The sequence below is a fragment of the Diadema setosum genome, chromosome 11, assembly GCF_964275005.1.
Source record: "Diadema setosum chromosome 11, eeDiaSeto1, whole genome shotgun sequence".
NCBI lineage: Eukaryota > Metazoa > Echinodermata > Echinoidea > Diadematoida > Diadematidae > Diadema > Diadema setosum.
The window spans coordinates 27,601,457-27,617,818 of NC_092695.1; the positions used below are offsets into that span (position 1 = coordinate 27,601,457).

The following is a 16,362-nucleotide window of genomic DNA, read 5'->3' on the forward strand; positions in this document are numbered from 1 at the left end:
GCTATTCACGAAATTAAAAACAAGCGAAAATATTGACTCTAATGCCAATGTGAATGTGACATACGCGTGTAAATTTCTCCATTAAGTACAAGACTCCACGATCGGGAATTTAACCACTCGCGAAAATGTCGTGAAGTCCCGATTCGCGAAAATTTAGACTCGCGAAATATATGGCGTATACAGTATTTGCTGGTTTAACTTTTGCTCTGGCTTCGCATTGTGCAAAGCTATGCCCAGATTTCCGCCTGACAAAAAATATGGTTATGCTGGACAAATTAAAGGAAAACTCAACTTAATACTAAGTTTGACTTCAGTGAATAGAATGGAATGAAGCAAAGTCTTGTTAGAATTAGATTTTTTTTAAAATGTAATACAAAATTGGAGTACTCACACATACATGCTAGATACTTTCCCACACCATTTGACTACATCAGGGCCCTGTTGCATAAAACCCTTACCGCTGGACTTACCGCTCCTTTCTAGCGGTAAGTCTTCAAATTAGCGGTAAATTTTATAATCATTGATGCTGATTGGCTGTGACGCCTAATTTTGATGGTAGTTACCATTGAAATTCAGTGGTAAGTTTTATGCAACGGGCCCCGGGTTGAAGCTTATATTCCCTTTCTCTACTGTTGAGTGTTTCCAAGCATGTGATGGGCCCTCTGGACCTGTAACAGTATAACCCATGAATCATACCAGCTACCCCAATCCTAGTAAGAAAATGATTTTATAGGTGTGATTTGAATATGTCCAAGGACACATTATTCCACCTCTATTAAAGATATAATTTCAGTCAGTTGACCATTTAGCCACATAGCTAGCACCCGAATCATACCTTCAATTAGTAGGTGATACCTTCAATTAGTAGGTAACGTGATACAATTTCTTTTGTTTCTTATCCACAAAGTTGTGATACACCAAGTCTTCATCTATGTATTCATGTTCAGCATTCGTTAATCTTGTAATTGTACTCAGTATTCATTTGATTTTGTAATAGAGGTACAATTTGATGTAGTAGTGCTACAAAGAAAAGTGTTTGTCAGCCAGTAGATGTTTGAAATGCACTCTTTTCGTGTGTGCATTCGATGGTAAGATCATGCAGTCGTAAGATCGCGGCTGACCATTTTCCGTCCCTTTTCTGTTACGTCACTTTTTGTAGAGGACGAAGTTTACATGGAGAAGGAAGATTGGAGAAAGGAATATGTGATGAACGAAGAAGGCATGTACTTCTACGGAACTGCTGATGACATCGGAGGCTCCGATTGGTTCCAGGGACAGGTGAGTTGATCTGATTCTGGCTTTACATACTGATTCCCAACCACCGCACCACTTAAAGGGATCATATAGTTTTGGTTGAGACCTAATTTCAGGTTTCTAACATTTTTTTTTGTGTGTGAGATAGTGAGAAACCTCTTATGAAATATGAAAGAGTACGGTTATTTGATGAAAATTGGTTTTGAAATGGCTGAGATATCCAAAACAGAGTGATTCTAATAAAGTGTGGGACCCACACTTTATTACTATCGCTTTGTTTTACTTTGTTTTTGGATGTTTCATTCATTCCAAACCCGATTTTCATCAAGTAAACTTTGAATTCCTCGTAGTATGCTCCGTACTGTTAACATTTTCATAAGTGTTTTTCGTGGTATCTTGCAAAAAGCTTGGTGTCTTGCAACAGCCATATTGTTCTTGTGGGGGATGGGTGGCGGTGGGTTGGGGGTTCCAATAATGAAGTAGTTGTTATTGAAGTCAGGAGGTTGAGAATTTCTTGTCTGTGCAATATGATGCATAAAGTATTTAGTCTGCCAGTTGATTCCATATTGAACCTGCAGTAATGTTTTACAAATGGGATAATCCAGTATGCTAAACTGAAGGAAAATTTGGCACTTCATGAAATAGTTCATTAGACTTTTTTGTTGTTGTTGTTGTTCATTTATATTCACTTAGGCTGTAACCTTCTCACTGACTGAATATGTTCCTATTTGTTTATTTGTTTGTTTTATGCGACCAGTTTGAGGAGGTTGCGTTGGAATGCGCCCTCCGCCTGCTCCACAAGTCAGGGATGACGTACCGCAATCGAGCCAGCGTCATTCACGTTTGCCGTGTTCTTTCTGCTTTGGTAAGAACTCCAGTCGACAAGTGTAGCAGGATATTTCTAGATTCTAAATTTGAATTTTAAAATTTTAACATTCTAAATTCCAACAACATTTATATTATCTCCTTGTAGCAATTGAGGGAGTAATATGTTCTTCCACTGTTATCTATGAACCCACAAGCAAAATCAACAAACCACAGAATCAAACAAACTAACAACAGACAGAAGAACATGCATATACAGAGCAGAACATGCATATAGATAGGTATGTTTTTTTTAATGTTCTGTATGCGAAGATGTAAGCCCCCTGCATGCCATGTTATTCAGAGACCATGATTCATGAGTGCTTTTGGTAAATGTTCTCTCTTCTGTTCTCTGTTCCGTTCTCTCCTTTGTTTGGAAATAGAAGTATTAATGTAGCAGAACTGTACACATAAGTGTGGGCTTTGCTGTGATGGCAATGACTAAACTCTGGCTATTCGTGTTGCAAATGACCAGTATTCAAGACATAACCCCTAAAACAGACTGCAAAATAGTATTCTTGGTAGTGATTAGGTACACTTGCATGAAGGAGTCTAGAAGACTTTTTGAAGACATAATCTCAACAGAAATGTGAAATTTACACTCAAAATGCCTATTGAACAGGGCTATTAAGACACCATGCACTGCAAGCTACATGTGTGAAAAAATTGAGTCAATGAGGCTTCGGTGCACTGTTAAGTATTTTGATTTATCAATTGGTTTGTGCATGGTTGTGCATTTGGGCAAAATATACTAAGTAAGCAAGCCCTTAACTGACTTGGTTGTGTGATCTCAGCTCACAAACAGTTAAAAAGTGGTTGATGTACTGTTCTGATGAGATCAAACATGTCAGAAATGTCACACATTTTTTGTTTCCAGGTCAACAGCCAGGATGACGACGGTGTGCTCGTCGGCAACTGGAGTGGAGACTACTCAGACGGCGTCGAGCCGACGCGTTGGAATGGTAGCATCTCAATCCTGAAAAAGTACATGGAGAAGGAGGAGCCTGTGGAGTATGGACAGTGCTGGGTCTTTGGAAGCCTCCTGACCACCCGTGAGTCTATGTTATACAACACATGTATGGAATCTTGCCATCTGATTGGATGAATGCAGGTCACATGACATTCTGAGGAATCAGCTATCCAACACTCACTCTCAATGGCAGTGCAATAGTCGACTATTGAACGGTCTAAGCAACCCGGTAGTGCAATAGACCCTAGGACACGCTGAACTTGTGTATCGTACAGCTAGTGCTGGCATAATTGATGCATACACACACCTGACGGTGGGTTTGCGCTGCGCGCCAGCACGCAACCAGTAACACTAGTCCACGGCCAGGCTTGGGCGCAGGCAGGCTCACTGCACTCCGCGATAAGGGCCGTGTGGCGTGCAAGTCTGTATTTTTACAGAGTAGGCCTAACCGATAGTGTACGTTAGATTATCATGGCTACGTACCCTTTCTCACCCAAGCTTTTTTTTCGTCTCTGATGATGATCTCAGCGCATTGCTAATCATGAGTGAAGTGAAGCAACAAATACTAAGAAAGTGGTCAAATACAGTATGCTTTAGAGGTAAGCAAACTTACAGTTAACGTGTCTCTAGACCTAACGTTAGCTATATAGGGTTTCGTTAAACCGTTTTATTCAAGACCTAACTTGGTTAGAGCCAATGGCAGTACATAGGCCTAGGCATAGGCCTTCGCATAGTCCTCTGCCTTGATAGGCTTAATGCAGATCTATTTTGGTCTATACTCTAGACCAGGCCTTAATATTTCAATATCATGTTTTGTATAAAACAAATATTCAATGTTTATCATTCGTGCGACGGTACAGAATATTACATTCGGTGCAAGTTTAACCGTTCTATTCAACTCTGCTTTGCATCATTGGCTGTGTGATACCTTCTTGGTTTGATACTGACCCACATGACTTACATATACCTTCCTCCCATCACATCATCTGAGAAGAAAAGTTTGTTACACTCTATGTTGATAGTCCCTTTTGTTTTGCTGATCTCTTCAGTCCATACAGTCCTAATGTGACATGAGGACGTGTGAAATAAAAGTGTGTTGCACCGTGGGCTATCACTTAACTAGGTCAAATGATAGTCCACAGTGCAACGCACTTTTATTTTGGTGCCGCGGTGTGTGGAGCAAATTCATTGTTTTGTCATCTATGCACATACGTCTAAAGTAAAGTACGTAGCCTAAGCCCTAAGGATACCCAAAGACAGTTAGAACAGTTTCAGATGTGGAATAAAATGGGAATATCTAGGACCCTAGTTGTGGAATATAAAGCAAATAATCAACTTTTAGTTTCAGGCAATGAGACAAACTATCACTTCCTTGGCGATCTGAATGCATACGCTATCTTTCCTCAGCTGTGCTTTGGAAAGATAGCTACATCCAGATCGCCTCGGAAGTGATGGTTTGTCCCATCACCTTCACCAACATTGATTAATTTGCTTACTAGCAAAACACTGGAATGTTCCTCTTTCTTTGTTAGTCATATAATGAGTACTTTCTTTATTTGATACACTTTGATGAATTGAACTGGTACTGATGTAAGGATGAGAAATTATGAAGTTCATGGACCATTAAAGAATGAAAAACAAAACACCAACAGAGAATTCACTAAATAATTTGATATCAATTCCTGATTGTTGGTATGATTTCAAACTTTCATGAGCTCACTTCTGCAGAGGATGCCCACAAAATGCATTTCAAGGGCCACTGAAGAGTGGAAAAAAAAAATGAGTAGAATTCACTGAATAATCTGATGATCATTCCTTCTTGTTGGTGCAGTGTGCCGAACCCTCGGAATCCCATGTCGCACCATCACCAATTTTGAGTCGGCCCATGACAGTGATGCCAACCTAACCCTCGACTACCACTACGACGAGAAGGATTACCCGCTGCCAGACCTCAACGATGACAGTATCTGGTAAAAACAAGCTTCCTTTGACCTTGACCTACACATGTAGAGTAACTGTGTCTTCTATTCGTGTTTCTTAATTGCACATTTAGTGCAATGAAAATTTTGCTTTCTCAACTCTGGCTGACCAGTATGGCTGTATGCTTTCAGCAGATTTTTTTTTTATTTTTTTATTATTTTTATTTTTTTGTTGAAAAATGTTGGGAAATCTGTCTTCCTTTCACAAATTTCAAAGACACAGTGTGTACATGGAGAAGAAAATCTATAAATATGTACATCTGATATCAATTTCCTCAACCCGTGATTTGTCCTGCAGGAACTTCCATGTGTGGAATGATGTATGGATGGCCAGAAATGATCTTCCAGAAGGCTACGGAGGATGGCAGGCTCTGGATGCAACCCCGCAGGAAACTAGCCATGGTCAGTGCCCAGATCTACTTTATGCAATTCTGACCCATGAAGTGCCATCTATGTCACATCCTTTGCTAGTTTTGTTAGTCAACAATTTATTGTACATTTCTTTATACATTATGAAATTTTACCCTGAGGGTTTTTACATAAAGCTATTCATAAAGTTACAAACAACTTATGAGCGACTGGTGATCAGTTCTGATGTGCTATACTTATCCGAATTTCAATAATTCAGCACTGGAACTAATCACCAGTCGCTCGTAACTCATTCGTAACTTCACAAACAGTTTCATGAAACAGGGCCCCGATATGATACTATGAGAGATCATTTTGAACTGGTGGTGTTGTCTCACCTGTGTAGCGAAAGCAAGACATAAGCATCACTTGTCAGTTGTCCTTGGCATGGTCAACAATTTGATGTCCTCTCTGTAACTTTTCACAGCTTTGAGCAATGACTCAATATACTCACACCACAGGTACATAACCTTAAAGTGTCGGTCAAAGTCCAATGGACATGTTAAAGTGTCCCTATTTTTTCCATATTTTGAAAATAACTCAAGGTATTGTCATGGAATTGGATATTACTAGTTATTGCCAGTTGTGGTTATTTAATGAAAGTTGTAGGTCATGGGGTCAAAGGGCAAGGGACAAAGGTCAAAAGAAAATGCTCAAATTCATGAATACTAGCTCTCTGAAACAATTTAGCCATCCAAATGAAACCTGGTTCCACAAATACATAGAGTAACACTCAACACTGTGTGGGATTGTGCCATCAAACTCTCAATCATATTAATTTTTATTTTTTGATGATCATGTGAAACTATCATCTAAGATTGTGAAGATATACTATAGACCTATTGTTAAAATGATATGAGATGGCAGAATCATGCCATTCTCTATGGAAACAATTCTAGTTTATCATTTGATTGTCTTTCAACCCCCTCCCCCCCCCCCCAAAAAAAAAAAAATAATAATAAAAAATAAAATTGTTATTCCAATAACTTTTATTCACAGATGGCACCTGACCATATATCACTTTAACATTTATGCATAGATGCATATCTTTCACTATGATAGAAGAAAAACACTAACAACATACAATTTTTGTGATTTTCAATGGCGCATTTCATGCAACAGCCTTTGAATAATGAGACTCCAGCAGAATCCTGTTTCAAAGTTTGCTGGGAGGGAGCTGTTTCTTTGAAGCTTGTGCAAAGACACAGAAAATGTCATCTAGATTTTCTCTGCTTGTGTTTTGTTCTGATGGTGACAAACAGGTGTATTCAGGATGGGCCCAGCCTCTCTCAAGGCCATCAAACAAGGCCACGTGTACCTGGACTATGACACCAAGTTCGCCTTTGCCGAGGTCAACGCCGAGACTGTCTACTGGACAGTGTTTGACAACAAGCGCAAGGTGCGAAATCTCACTCTTGTCTGATATCTCTCTCTCTCTCTGCTTTCTTTATTTGCAACATATTTCAGAATCAAAATGTACTGTTAGATTTCAATTTGCTGAAGAACAGGTAGGACTGTGATTTGAACTGGATGTGTGCTGCATTTTTACTATCATAGCTGTGGACTTGCATTTTACTAGACATTTCAGTAGTCACTAATGAATTTTCTTTTTCCTTGATGATTGTGTTTCAAATTTTCCTGTGTTTATAGGATTCGTGAATCTTCGAGTGGACTGATATTAATTTGCAAAATTAGAAACCACCAAAAATTGTTGCCTACTTCAAAATATGTGTGCTGTATATCTTCTCCAAGGAGGGGGATCACTAACTTTGCTCCCAGAAATGGACAAGAGTTGAATGTCATTTCGTCATTCTGGTTTTGATTACAAATACACAGCTACTGGTGCAGTTTTATTGCAAGTCCCCATTCATCAAAATATTTAACACGCAAAATGCATGGAGTGTACTCATATACAGTAAGTCATGCCTTGCAATTGGGAAGAAATTGTCCATGAAGTATACTTCTGATTAGTTTTTTACACACATGCGTTGTACTTCATGCAAAGAAGGTCCTCATTGATTAGGTAGAAATGAAATCGTGATGTTATGAGTGTATCCTCTGCTTAGGGCAAGATGAAACACTTTAAATGTGAAGGCCAAATTGGAAGTGGACTTTCAACACTTTCTTTTTTTTATGACTTCAGCCCCCAGAGGTCATCACGACTGACCCATACAAAGTGGGACAGAATATCAGCACAAAAGCTGTTGGCAAGTTCCAGCGTCAGGACATCACTGAACAATACAAGTATAGAGAAGGTGAGTGAAGAACAACCAGTGGTCAGACTGAAGACCGTGCATTAGTGCAACAGGTCCAAACTGTTCTGGGTTCTGGATTGGAGATGATGTTCTGAATATTATTACGAGTGTGCATGATACCTGAGTCAGAATCACAGTATTTGTGAAAATTGAAGTTGTTGTACGAACTTTATGCGCATTAAATGTTTAAATCATGAACAAAGTTTGGTAGTATCAAGTCTTTTCTTGAAATCATTCACTAAGCATGTCACTTTTATCTTAAGGGTTTGAATGTTTGCTCATGCTTGTTTTCTTAACCACCATCAGGCTCTACTCTGGAGCGTGTTGCTGTGTACACCGCCAGCCGCTATGTGAAGAAGAACAAGAACTTCCGCGCAAACGTCAAGCAGGACGTTCAGTTCACTGTAGAGCTTCCCAAGGGAGTCATGATCGGCAGTGACTTCACTGTCAAGGTGAGAGAGTTAGAAGGCGCATTCAAACTGGCAAAAGATCGAGAAGTTTTAAGAGCGCAAACTTTAAGATCAAAGTTTTGCCAGTGTGACCACAAACTTCATGCAAAACTTCTCGCAAAACTTCCCACTCCAACTAGGAATATTTCCCCCTATGCCACCCCCGCCAAAGTTTTTGATCTTTTGCCAGTGTGACTAGACGACAAAAGATTGTGAAGACTTCGCAGTCTTAACCTTCTCAATCATTTGCCAGGCTGGCCATGCCTTGCGTTTTTGTACTTTAATGACTCAGTGACGAGATATCACTTATGACTGCCTTGCTTGGGTGTCATACCCCAAGTGAGTGTATTCACAGATTGTCATTAGTTGGCTTCTCACGATGTTGATTATCGTAAAGATTTGATTTGAGGCTTTAAACTGTGATGATAAGCTTATAGTTTTATAGCCCAATTTTGACAAAGTCTGAAGTTAGTAATCTTTCAGATTAGTCAAAGATATAAACTACAAAGATTTTTTTATGATTTGCACTCTATCCACAAGCCCTGGGGAGTCACCACTTGTAATTTCAAGTTGTGTGACAGGATAATGAATGAATGCAAAAATTTGTATGACCTCTTTGTCAACCCCATTCTCATGACCTTCCAAGTCAACCTCCAGAATGTATTAAAACACAGTGCATAAGTGTGCAGCAAGCAACTATATCGTCACATGGTATATGGTCTTTCACTAGTGATGTGTGTGCATGTGTACATCTTCTGGTTCTGTGAATTTATCTTTGAGCAGGACTCTTGCTTGAAAGTTTTATCTTAAAGATCTGGTATCGTTAGAACGATCATTACAGTTTAAGGGGTAAGCTGTTATTGATGATTAAACTTTGTATGAATGTAGCTTCTTATTTAAAAAACAAACAAATGAGCAAACAAACAAACAAACAGACAGATGCACACGGCCATTGGTCTGAGCATGAGATGAACAGGGAGGAAGAAATCGTGGGAGTAAGATGAGAGTGTGGCGGTGATTATGTATGAAAGAGGGAATGAAGCATGGCGATGTCTGGAGAAGAGTGTCAGAATGACCCAGAGAATGGCAGGATATAATAAACAAGAACTACTTTGTACAATTTTGTTCCATGAAACTAATGCCCTGTGTGCCACATCTTTACTAATTATGTTAGTTGATCAATGTTGGGCAAAATTGATCGAACGCTTTATTGCGAAAGTTAAACCAGAGTACAATTGCGGGGGATTATTTTGAACTGATGCAGCTCTGGCTGTAGTATTCATGTCTACTCTGCATATATGCAGGGCTGCACACTAACCCATATTGTCTACTGTTCCGGCCTGTCTGTCGGACCAGTTGTATGCCACCAGTTTTTCCACGTCTTACTGGTCCATTCCTGAAAAAGTTACTGGTTCGACGGTGATTTATACTGGTCAGGGACCGTCAGACCAGTGCCAGTGTGCAGCATTGATATATGAATGTATGTTTATGTCTCCTTGTCCATTCAGGTGACTTCCAAGAACATTGGTACTGAGAAGCGCACAGGGTCAGTGACACTGACCGGTAGCTCCGTCTACTACACAGGTGTCCGCAAGAACCAGGTCATCTCATCTAAGAGGTCATTCTCCATCAACCCAGGAGAAAGTGAGTCATATCACTCCCAACTGCACTCTGCCCTGTGGGATGTAGATTGCTTCTTAACTCTTTATGACTCTTTATGACTCAGATTTGACTCAGTTGACATCTTCAAAAAGAAACTCAAAACTCATTTATTTGTAGAGCAGAATTAATGATTATGTAGGCCCAGTATGCATTTGTATATTTGTTATTCTAAGCCGATTTGTATGTTTGTTTGTTTGGTTGTTTATGTGGTTGTTTAGCATTGTAAAGCGCTTCGAAACGTGTTGTATTAAGCGCTAAATAAATATTTCATATTATTATTATTATTTATGTGGCACGTTCGCACGTCCGACTCAGTTGACGGCGTGCCAACTTCGCATATTCTGCTATAACGCACTAATCCACCTAATCCAATCGATAAATCGCCAATTGCTGTGGTACAATGAAAGCGTTTCTCGCGCTTCCGTTCCTCTCACATATAGCTTGCATTTCATGTAGTGATTGACTATCAAGAGGTGTTCTCTACTGGACTTGAGAGTAATTTCTAAGTTTCTGTCACTGTTTTGTGTGCAAAAGTCATGCCTTTGCAGTAATGTAACTACTGGTCATGTGAAAGGAAAACAATCATAGATTTGTGATACAATCATATATCAAAGCAAAGCTTGGTATTTTCTCTACAACTTTACTCAGTATTTGCCCCAGCTCAACATAAATCTAAAGAAGTTACATAGACTTGAAAAACAGAATGTTTTCTCAAAGCATGAAACCATTAGTGTCTCAGAATAATGTGCCACAAAGGGGGTTTCCACCGTGGCACATGAAGAGTTAAGAGGAAATCCACCTCAAAAAATAAATAAACTTGAAAAGAAAGACAAAATATTCACTAGAGAACGATACAAAAATGACAAGTGTTAATAGAACAAACACTACAAGTGGACCACTTCCCGATATGTTCCAAAAGCGTACCATACTGAACTATACCATTATTTAAAGCCAGAGAGTGCTCAAATGCGGAGTGGTCTAAAAGCATACTGTACCAGAAGTTGGCATGAGAAGAATGCACATGACATGCACTACGTCAGGAACTGTTGTCAGGACGCCTGTATGCCTTATGTGCTGTGAGCATCAGAGGCGCAATTCCATGTTGCTACAAAACATCGGACTCCTCTTGACTCCAGTCCAAAGTACATGTAGCTCCAGAGGTAGGCTATCTCCACAGAGCACTTGGAAGTTCATAGTCTGGCACAGTATGGTATGATTTTGATTGGTTCAGTTTGCTTTGAAGCAGTCAAACATGCTCTATGTCTGAAAATTATGTGAGGTGACTCCTCTTGGATCATTTTATATTTAAGATATTAGATCTGTGATGATTATAGGAGTTTCACCACCATTTTTTGTATTCAAACTTTAATCGTGACTTTATCCCCCCACCCCCTTCCACTTAATAGGTGAGACAGAGACATTCACTGTTGAGGCTGCTGATTACATGCCTGAGCTGACGGAGTATGCCGGCTTCACCTTCTTCGCCATGGCCAGGGTGACTCAGACCCAGCAGGCCTTTAGCACCCAAAAGGAACTTGTCCTCAAGAAGCCAACCCTGAAGCTAGCGGTGAGAGATGCCCGAATATTTTCAAGTGCCAATATTTTCTTCTTCTTTTAGTCATCATTATTTTTGTCATTAAACTAGGGTGTAATCATCCAAAATATTTTACAAGTGTACAGCTGTCACTGATTAACCCAATGAGGACAGGCTGATTGTGCTACAACACTCATTTCCCTTTAAGACACCTGTCCAAGTATCCTCGGGACTAGTCTTCAGTGGGTTAATGTGGATTACTCAGGAGTAGGACCTTTGTCTTTCCCAATAAAAATGGGTCAGAATTAGTTATCCATGTCGTACACAAAGTTCAGTACATTGGTCTATACATCATACAGTTACTTACACACACACACACACACATGTAGATATTACAAACAAGCTCAGGCTGAGTATGTACATGAATGTGTTCATAGGAGGCTAATTTTCACATCACTGTTGATGATGTCTTTGTTAAAAGTGAATAACAGTTTATTTCAGCAGAGGTGCTAAGCTTGGTTTAGGGAGCTACATACAGTCTTTGTCCAGCAAAAAAAAACAAAACATGAGCTTGTATGGAGTATTATGTCCCACATATAGTTTCCATACCTGCTAAACTGCATGGCCTATATATTATCTTGCAAGGTAAATGAAGCTGTGTAATGACTGCCATCATGCTTTTTACAATTGTGCAAACTTGGGAAAGAGCAGTTTTCTGAAAAATTACCAATCCTGAGCTACAAGCTCTTACTACTATAGTTTATGGCTTCAGTCACTTCATTCTATAATTACCTCCGCCAAGGGAGGAGGTTATGTTTTCGTAACTGTGTGTTTGTCCGTGTGCAAAATAACTCAAAAAGTAGGTAACAGATTTAGATGAAACTTAGAGGAAAGGTTGAGAATGACACAAGTAACAAATGATTAAATTTTGGTATTGATCCGAGAATTTTTTGGGAAGTTATGAAGGATTTTTTATATTTTGACAGGTAGGGTCAATGAATTTGGGAGTTCAAGCTGCGCATTTTTGAGGTTTTCAAACGCGCGTGCTCTAGTTTCTGCTAGGGCGAGGCGCACCGTGCAGCTGATGGTTTATGACGTAACAAAGGTTTCTATATTGGGAAAGCAGGCGATTTTTCAGCATGTATACCTATGGGTGGAAATCACTGATCTCTATGGAAGAGCCCAAAGAACTTTTCCCCAGTGGTGGAGAGGAGAAAAATCTCTTTGGGAAGAGCAAGATCATTGGTGGAAAGTAGTTGCTTGGCGGAGGTCTGCGCTCCCAGAGTGCTTTTCTAGTTTGTAATGAGATAATGGCTATTTATATAATTTTGCCTTTTCTTTTTGCATCACAGACCACAGATGAAGTGAAGGTTGGTAAGACTATCAGCCTGGCCATCTCATTCACCAACCCGCTGGACAAGCCTCTCAGGAACTCTTCCTTCCACATTGAGGGACCTGGCATTGATGGCTACATGGTTGACAAGTTCAGGTAAATATTCATCAGTGAGCTATAAGTTTGCTTTCCTTTGCTCTGCTTTGCTTGAAGCAATTGGCACTCATCAAGAAATTGAAGAGAGATAAGCAGAATCAGTGCTCGGATAATTTGAAATGTAGTCAAGCAATAAGAAAGTTGTGACATTCCAAAGTTTGGCACTTTATACCTCTACAAGCACTAAATACGGAGCCCCCCCCCCCCCCCCCCCCAATGTTTGAACATCTTCTGCTGAAGTTGAACAGTATTTAGTATATGAAGTGTTGCATTTTAGTGGACATGTGTTACTGTGCGTTTGATTTGATTTACCCAAAGTACATGTTTTCGTACACATATTACTGCTCGGTATCTTAACATCTGCCTCCCGCTTTCTTTGAACCATCAATGTGTCACACAGGATCATCCAACCCAATGAGAGTATCACCCACAAGATCCGCCTCACTCCCAGGAGGAAGGGCTATCGCAAGTTCCTGGCCAGTTTCACCTCTGACCTCCTCCCTGGAGTCAAGGGTAGCACTTCCCTCGACGTCCTGCCAGCATAAGACTTCCTCCTATGCTTTGTATTTCTTTCTGTGACAACACATTCCCTGATCATTCTTTGTTAATCAGTTTGTTTTTTTCCTCACAATGGTGTTGTTTTGGGACAGAACCGTAGCTAGATATTTTATCGTGAATTTTGCATTATTTCCAGTGTATTTGGCCACCGTAGTGTGTATTTCATCCCTGGCCACCATTAGACTATAGGATTTTAATAAGTATTGATGTCATCTATGGGTTAAGAAGTGATCCCAGTACAGATATTTGTGTAAATATGTTGCTCAAAGCTTCATGGTGTTGTACAGACTACATTGTCAACCTTGATTTCTTAATTCTCTGTTTTTATGCAAAGTTTTGGAAAAAAAAAATTACTTGGAAAAAAAACACAAAAAAACTTCATGTGGTGGAGTTGTAGGTATTTCCAGCAGTATCTGTATCATGCATATTCCACTAGTTTTGTGGAATGCCACCAGCCCTGGTACGTGTTATTAGGAGAGAGAGTGTACTAACCATGTGTATCCTGTGCTGTGATGTTCTGTGGTGTCAAACATAGCCCGAATACACGAAGGTGGTTTAAACTTAGACCATGGTTTAAAAGAAGTGTGAAATTGACATGCGCATATCAACACGCGTCTGTTACTGGACATCTGTGGGCATACGCAATCTGTCAGTCATATTTACACAAAAGAAATTTGCATAAACCATGGTTTAAATTTAAACCATCTTCATGAATTTGGGCAGACAAGTTTAGAAGCGTTTTAAGGTAAACTTTTTTTGGGACATCTATCAAACATTATATCACCACCCCTTTCTACATCTAAATTGGCAAATTTCAATACAAGCATTGCAAACTCATGAGCAGTATTAAAGACGTGGTTGTATCATCATGACCACTTCTGTGCTTTGCAAGTCAATCGAGGAAGAGCAGTAATTGGTGTTGGCCAAGACCTTTTCAGTGGAGAGCATTGTATTAGAGAGTAATTGGGGAAGTAGGGCAAGGCGTACAGCAATAAGCAGTGTGTACAATGGTGCATTATGTAGGCTGGCTGGCACTCAGTGAATTGATACCATATTCGTGAGATGATGATATTTAGAGCCGTATTTGTGGGTGCAAAAATATGGCAGTGAAACGTGGAGTATGCACACAGCAGCATTCAGCTGACACGGGTTTCGTGTTAAATTCTCCATTCTCAAATTCTAAGGGCATCGCCTTGTGTGAAGATACCATTTTCTCACAAGTAAAGAGCTGGATACCAGGTATTGGATGAAGCCTCCATACCTGTAGCAGTATTTGCCTTGGACCATTGCATGTGTCCTCTTTCTTTGGCAACCAATACTTTTATAGAGGTGTGTTTTGTAAAGTACATCGAGTTAGTGTTGTAAGACAGATGCAATACCTATGTAGATGACAAAATCTCACCTGCAATAGTCTCCTCAGCAATATTTTCCTTTACATAGCAATCACCTTGCTCAGTTCAAAAGTTCGACATAAAAAACTGGCAATATTTGAAGTGTTTTGTATCTCAAAAATCATTTACATTGTCATTCTCAAGTAAAGTGTGACTCCACATTCATCATTATCATATATATATTTTTTAAACTGTAGATATAAAGTGCTGTTTTTGTGTGTGTTTTCTACAAGTAAATTGTCTCAGTACCAATGATTATTTGTGCTACAAGGTAAGGCCAAGTATCAAATGATGCCAGGAAAATCTGAGGGTAGTATTTACCCACATCTGCTTTCTCAGTCTTTGTTGTAGAAGTCATCAATACTGCAGAATGCCTTGTCTTTCTTGGGTAAGCTGGTCAAGTAGTGGAATTCACACTGTCAAATTACAGACCGCTTTCATATTCATTGTTATAACAGGGAATCTCTTGTCAGCTGGCAAAGTAGAACTGTGTGACGACAAGTGTTACATCCAAATGAGGCAGGTGACTGCAACAATGGATGTATAAAAGGACTTGTAAAATAAGCCACTGTATTCTTACTGTTGGTCTGTCAACGACTACTTCAGAACATGCTGACTTCAAATGCCATCAATAGTTTGTGTGACCATGGGCAGTATAGTTTTGGCGATTATTATCACATGACTTTATATTTCTGTTTGCTGAATTTAGAAGACAAAAGCCTTGTAACTATGCAGATATTATTCTTGTTTTGTTCTTTTTCTCTCTTTGTCTCTGCCTGCAATCTTGCTGGAAAAAAAAAAGAAGCAAGAACAGTAAGCAGCTACATAAGTCACACTTCATCATTACCATTTTTTGTTTTTTAATGAAGTAGTTTTTCTAAGAGAAAAAGAACAAACAAAACCTCATACATGCAGCTGGTTCGTATACATTACCATTTGTTTCTTACCCCGTATGAATGATATTCATCTTTTAACCTCTTCAGTGGAGTGAGTCATATTTTTATATGAAAGATATTGTCAGAGATCTAAATTGTCAATGTTCACCTTGTACACTGATTGTCCATCTTTTGTAAGGAGATATAACAAAATTTGTTTGATTGGTGTGATTTCATAATTTTGTACGAAATTCAACATATTTTTCCAAGACGGATATTAAAGTGCTTTACATCTGGTGATGGGAATAAATTGAAAAAGGAAATGTAATCTCTCGTCATCGAGTGTCTTTCTCATTCGTGCGTCATTAAGTGTGTGCGATATTATTCTACTGTTGCGTGTCAAGTACATCATTTGCTGCTTTGCCCTAGAAACTGGGTATGTCCAAGGCAGTATTGCTGTGTGATACCTCCTTGGTTTGATGCTGGCCCATCGCTTGAAATACCCACCAGCCATCAGCAATTTGCTGCCATACCCCTCTCACTGGCTGGAATGCCCCTTTCAAAATCAAATAGTTCATGGTGACAATATTTTATTACTCACTGACTTGTGCCCCTTTGAGTGGATTTGTGCCCCCTCCAAAAAAGTGACTGTGACCCATTATTATGACATACTT

At 39.5% G+C, this 16,362-nt stretch overlaps 1 protein-coding gene across 1 annotated transcript in view; it reads left to right on the forward strand.

Moving 5' to 3' along the window:
• Positions 1-16,016, forward strand: part of LOC140234671 (protein-glutamine gamma-glutamyltransferase K-like) — a 35,558-nt gene extending 19,542 nt beyond the window's left edge. Inside the window, exons 5-16 of the mRNA XM_072314704.1 lie at positions 1,160-1,278; positions 2,012-2,119; positions 2,996-3,170; positions 4,920-5,058; positions 5,366-5,469; positions 6,738-6,874; positions 7,619-7,730; positions 8,037-8,182; positions 9,688-9,823; positions 11,248-11,408; positions 12,728-12,864; positions 13,265-16,016. Coding sequence (XP_072170805.1) covers positions 1,160-1,278; positions 2,012-2,119; positions 2,996-3,170; positions 4,920-5,058; positions 5,366-5,469; positions 6,738-6,874; positions 7,619-7,730; positions 8,037-8,182; positions 9,688-9,823; positions 11,248-11,408; positions 12,728-12,864; positions 13,265-13,409 — 1,619 coding nt within the window. The 3' untranslated portion in view covers positions 13,410-16,016. The remainder of the gene's footprint in view (positions 1-1,159; positions 1,279-2,011; positions 2,120-2,995; positions 3,171-4,919; positions 5,059-5,365; positions 5,470-6,737; positions 6,875-7,618; positions 7,731-8,036; positions 8,183-9,687; positions 9,824-11,247; positions 11,409-12,727; positions 12,865-13,264) is intronic.
• Positions 16,017-16,362: the final 346 nt, after the last annotated feature.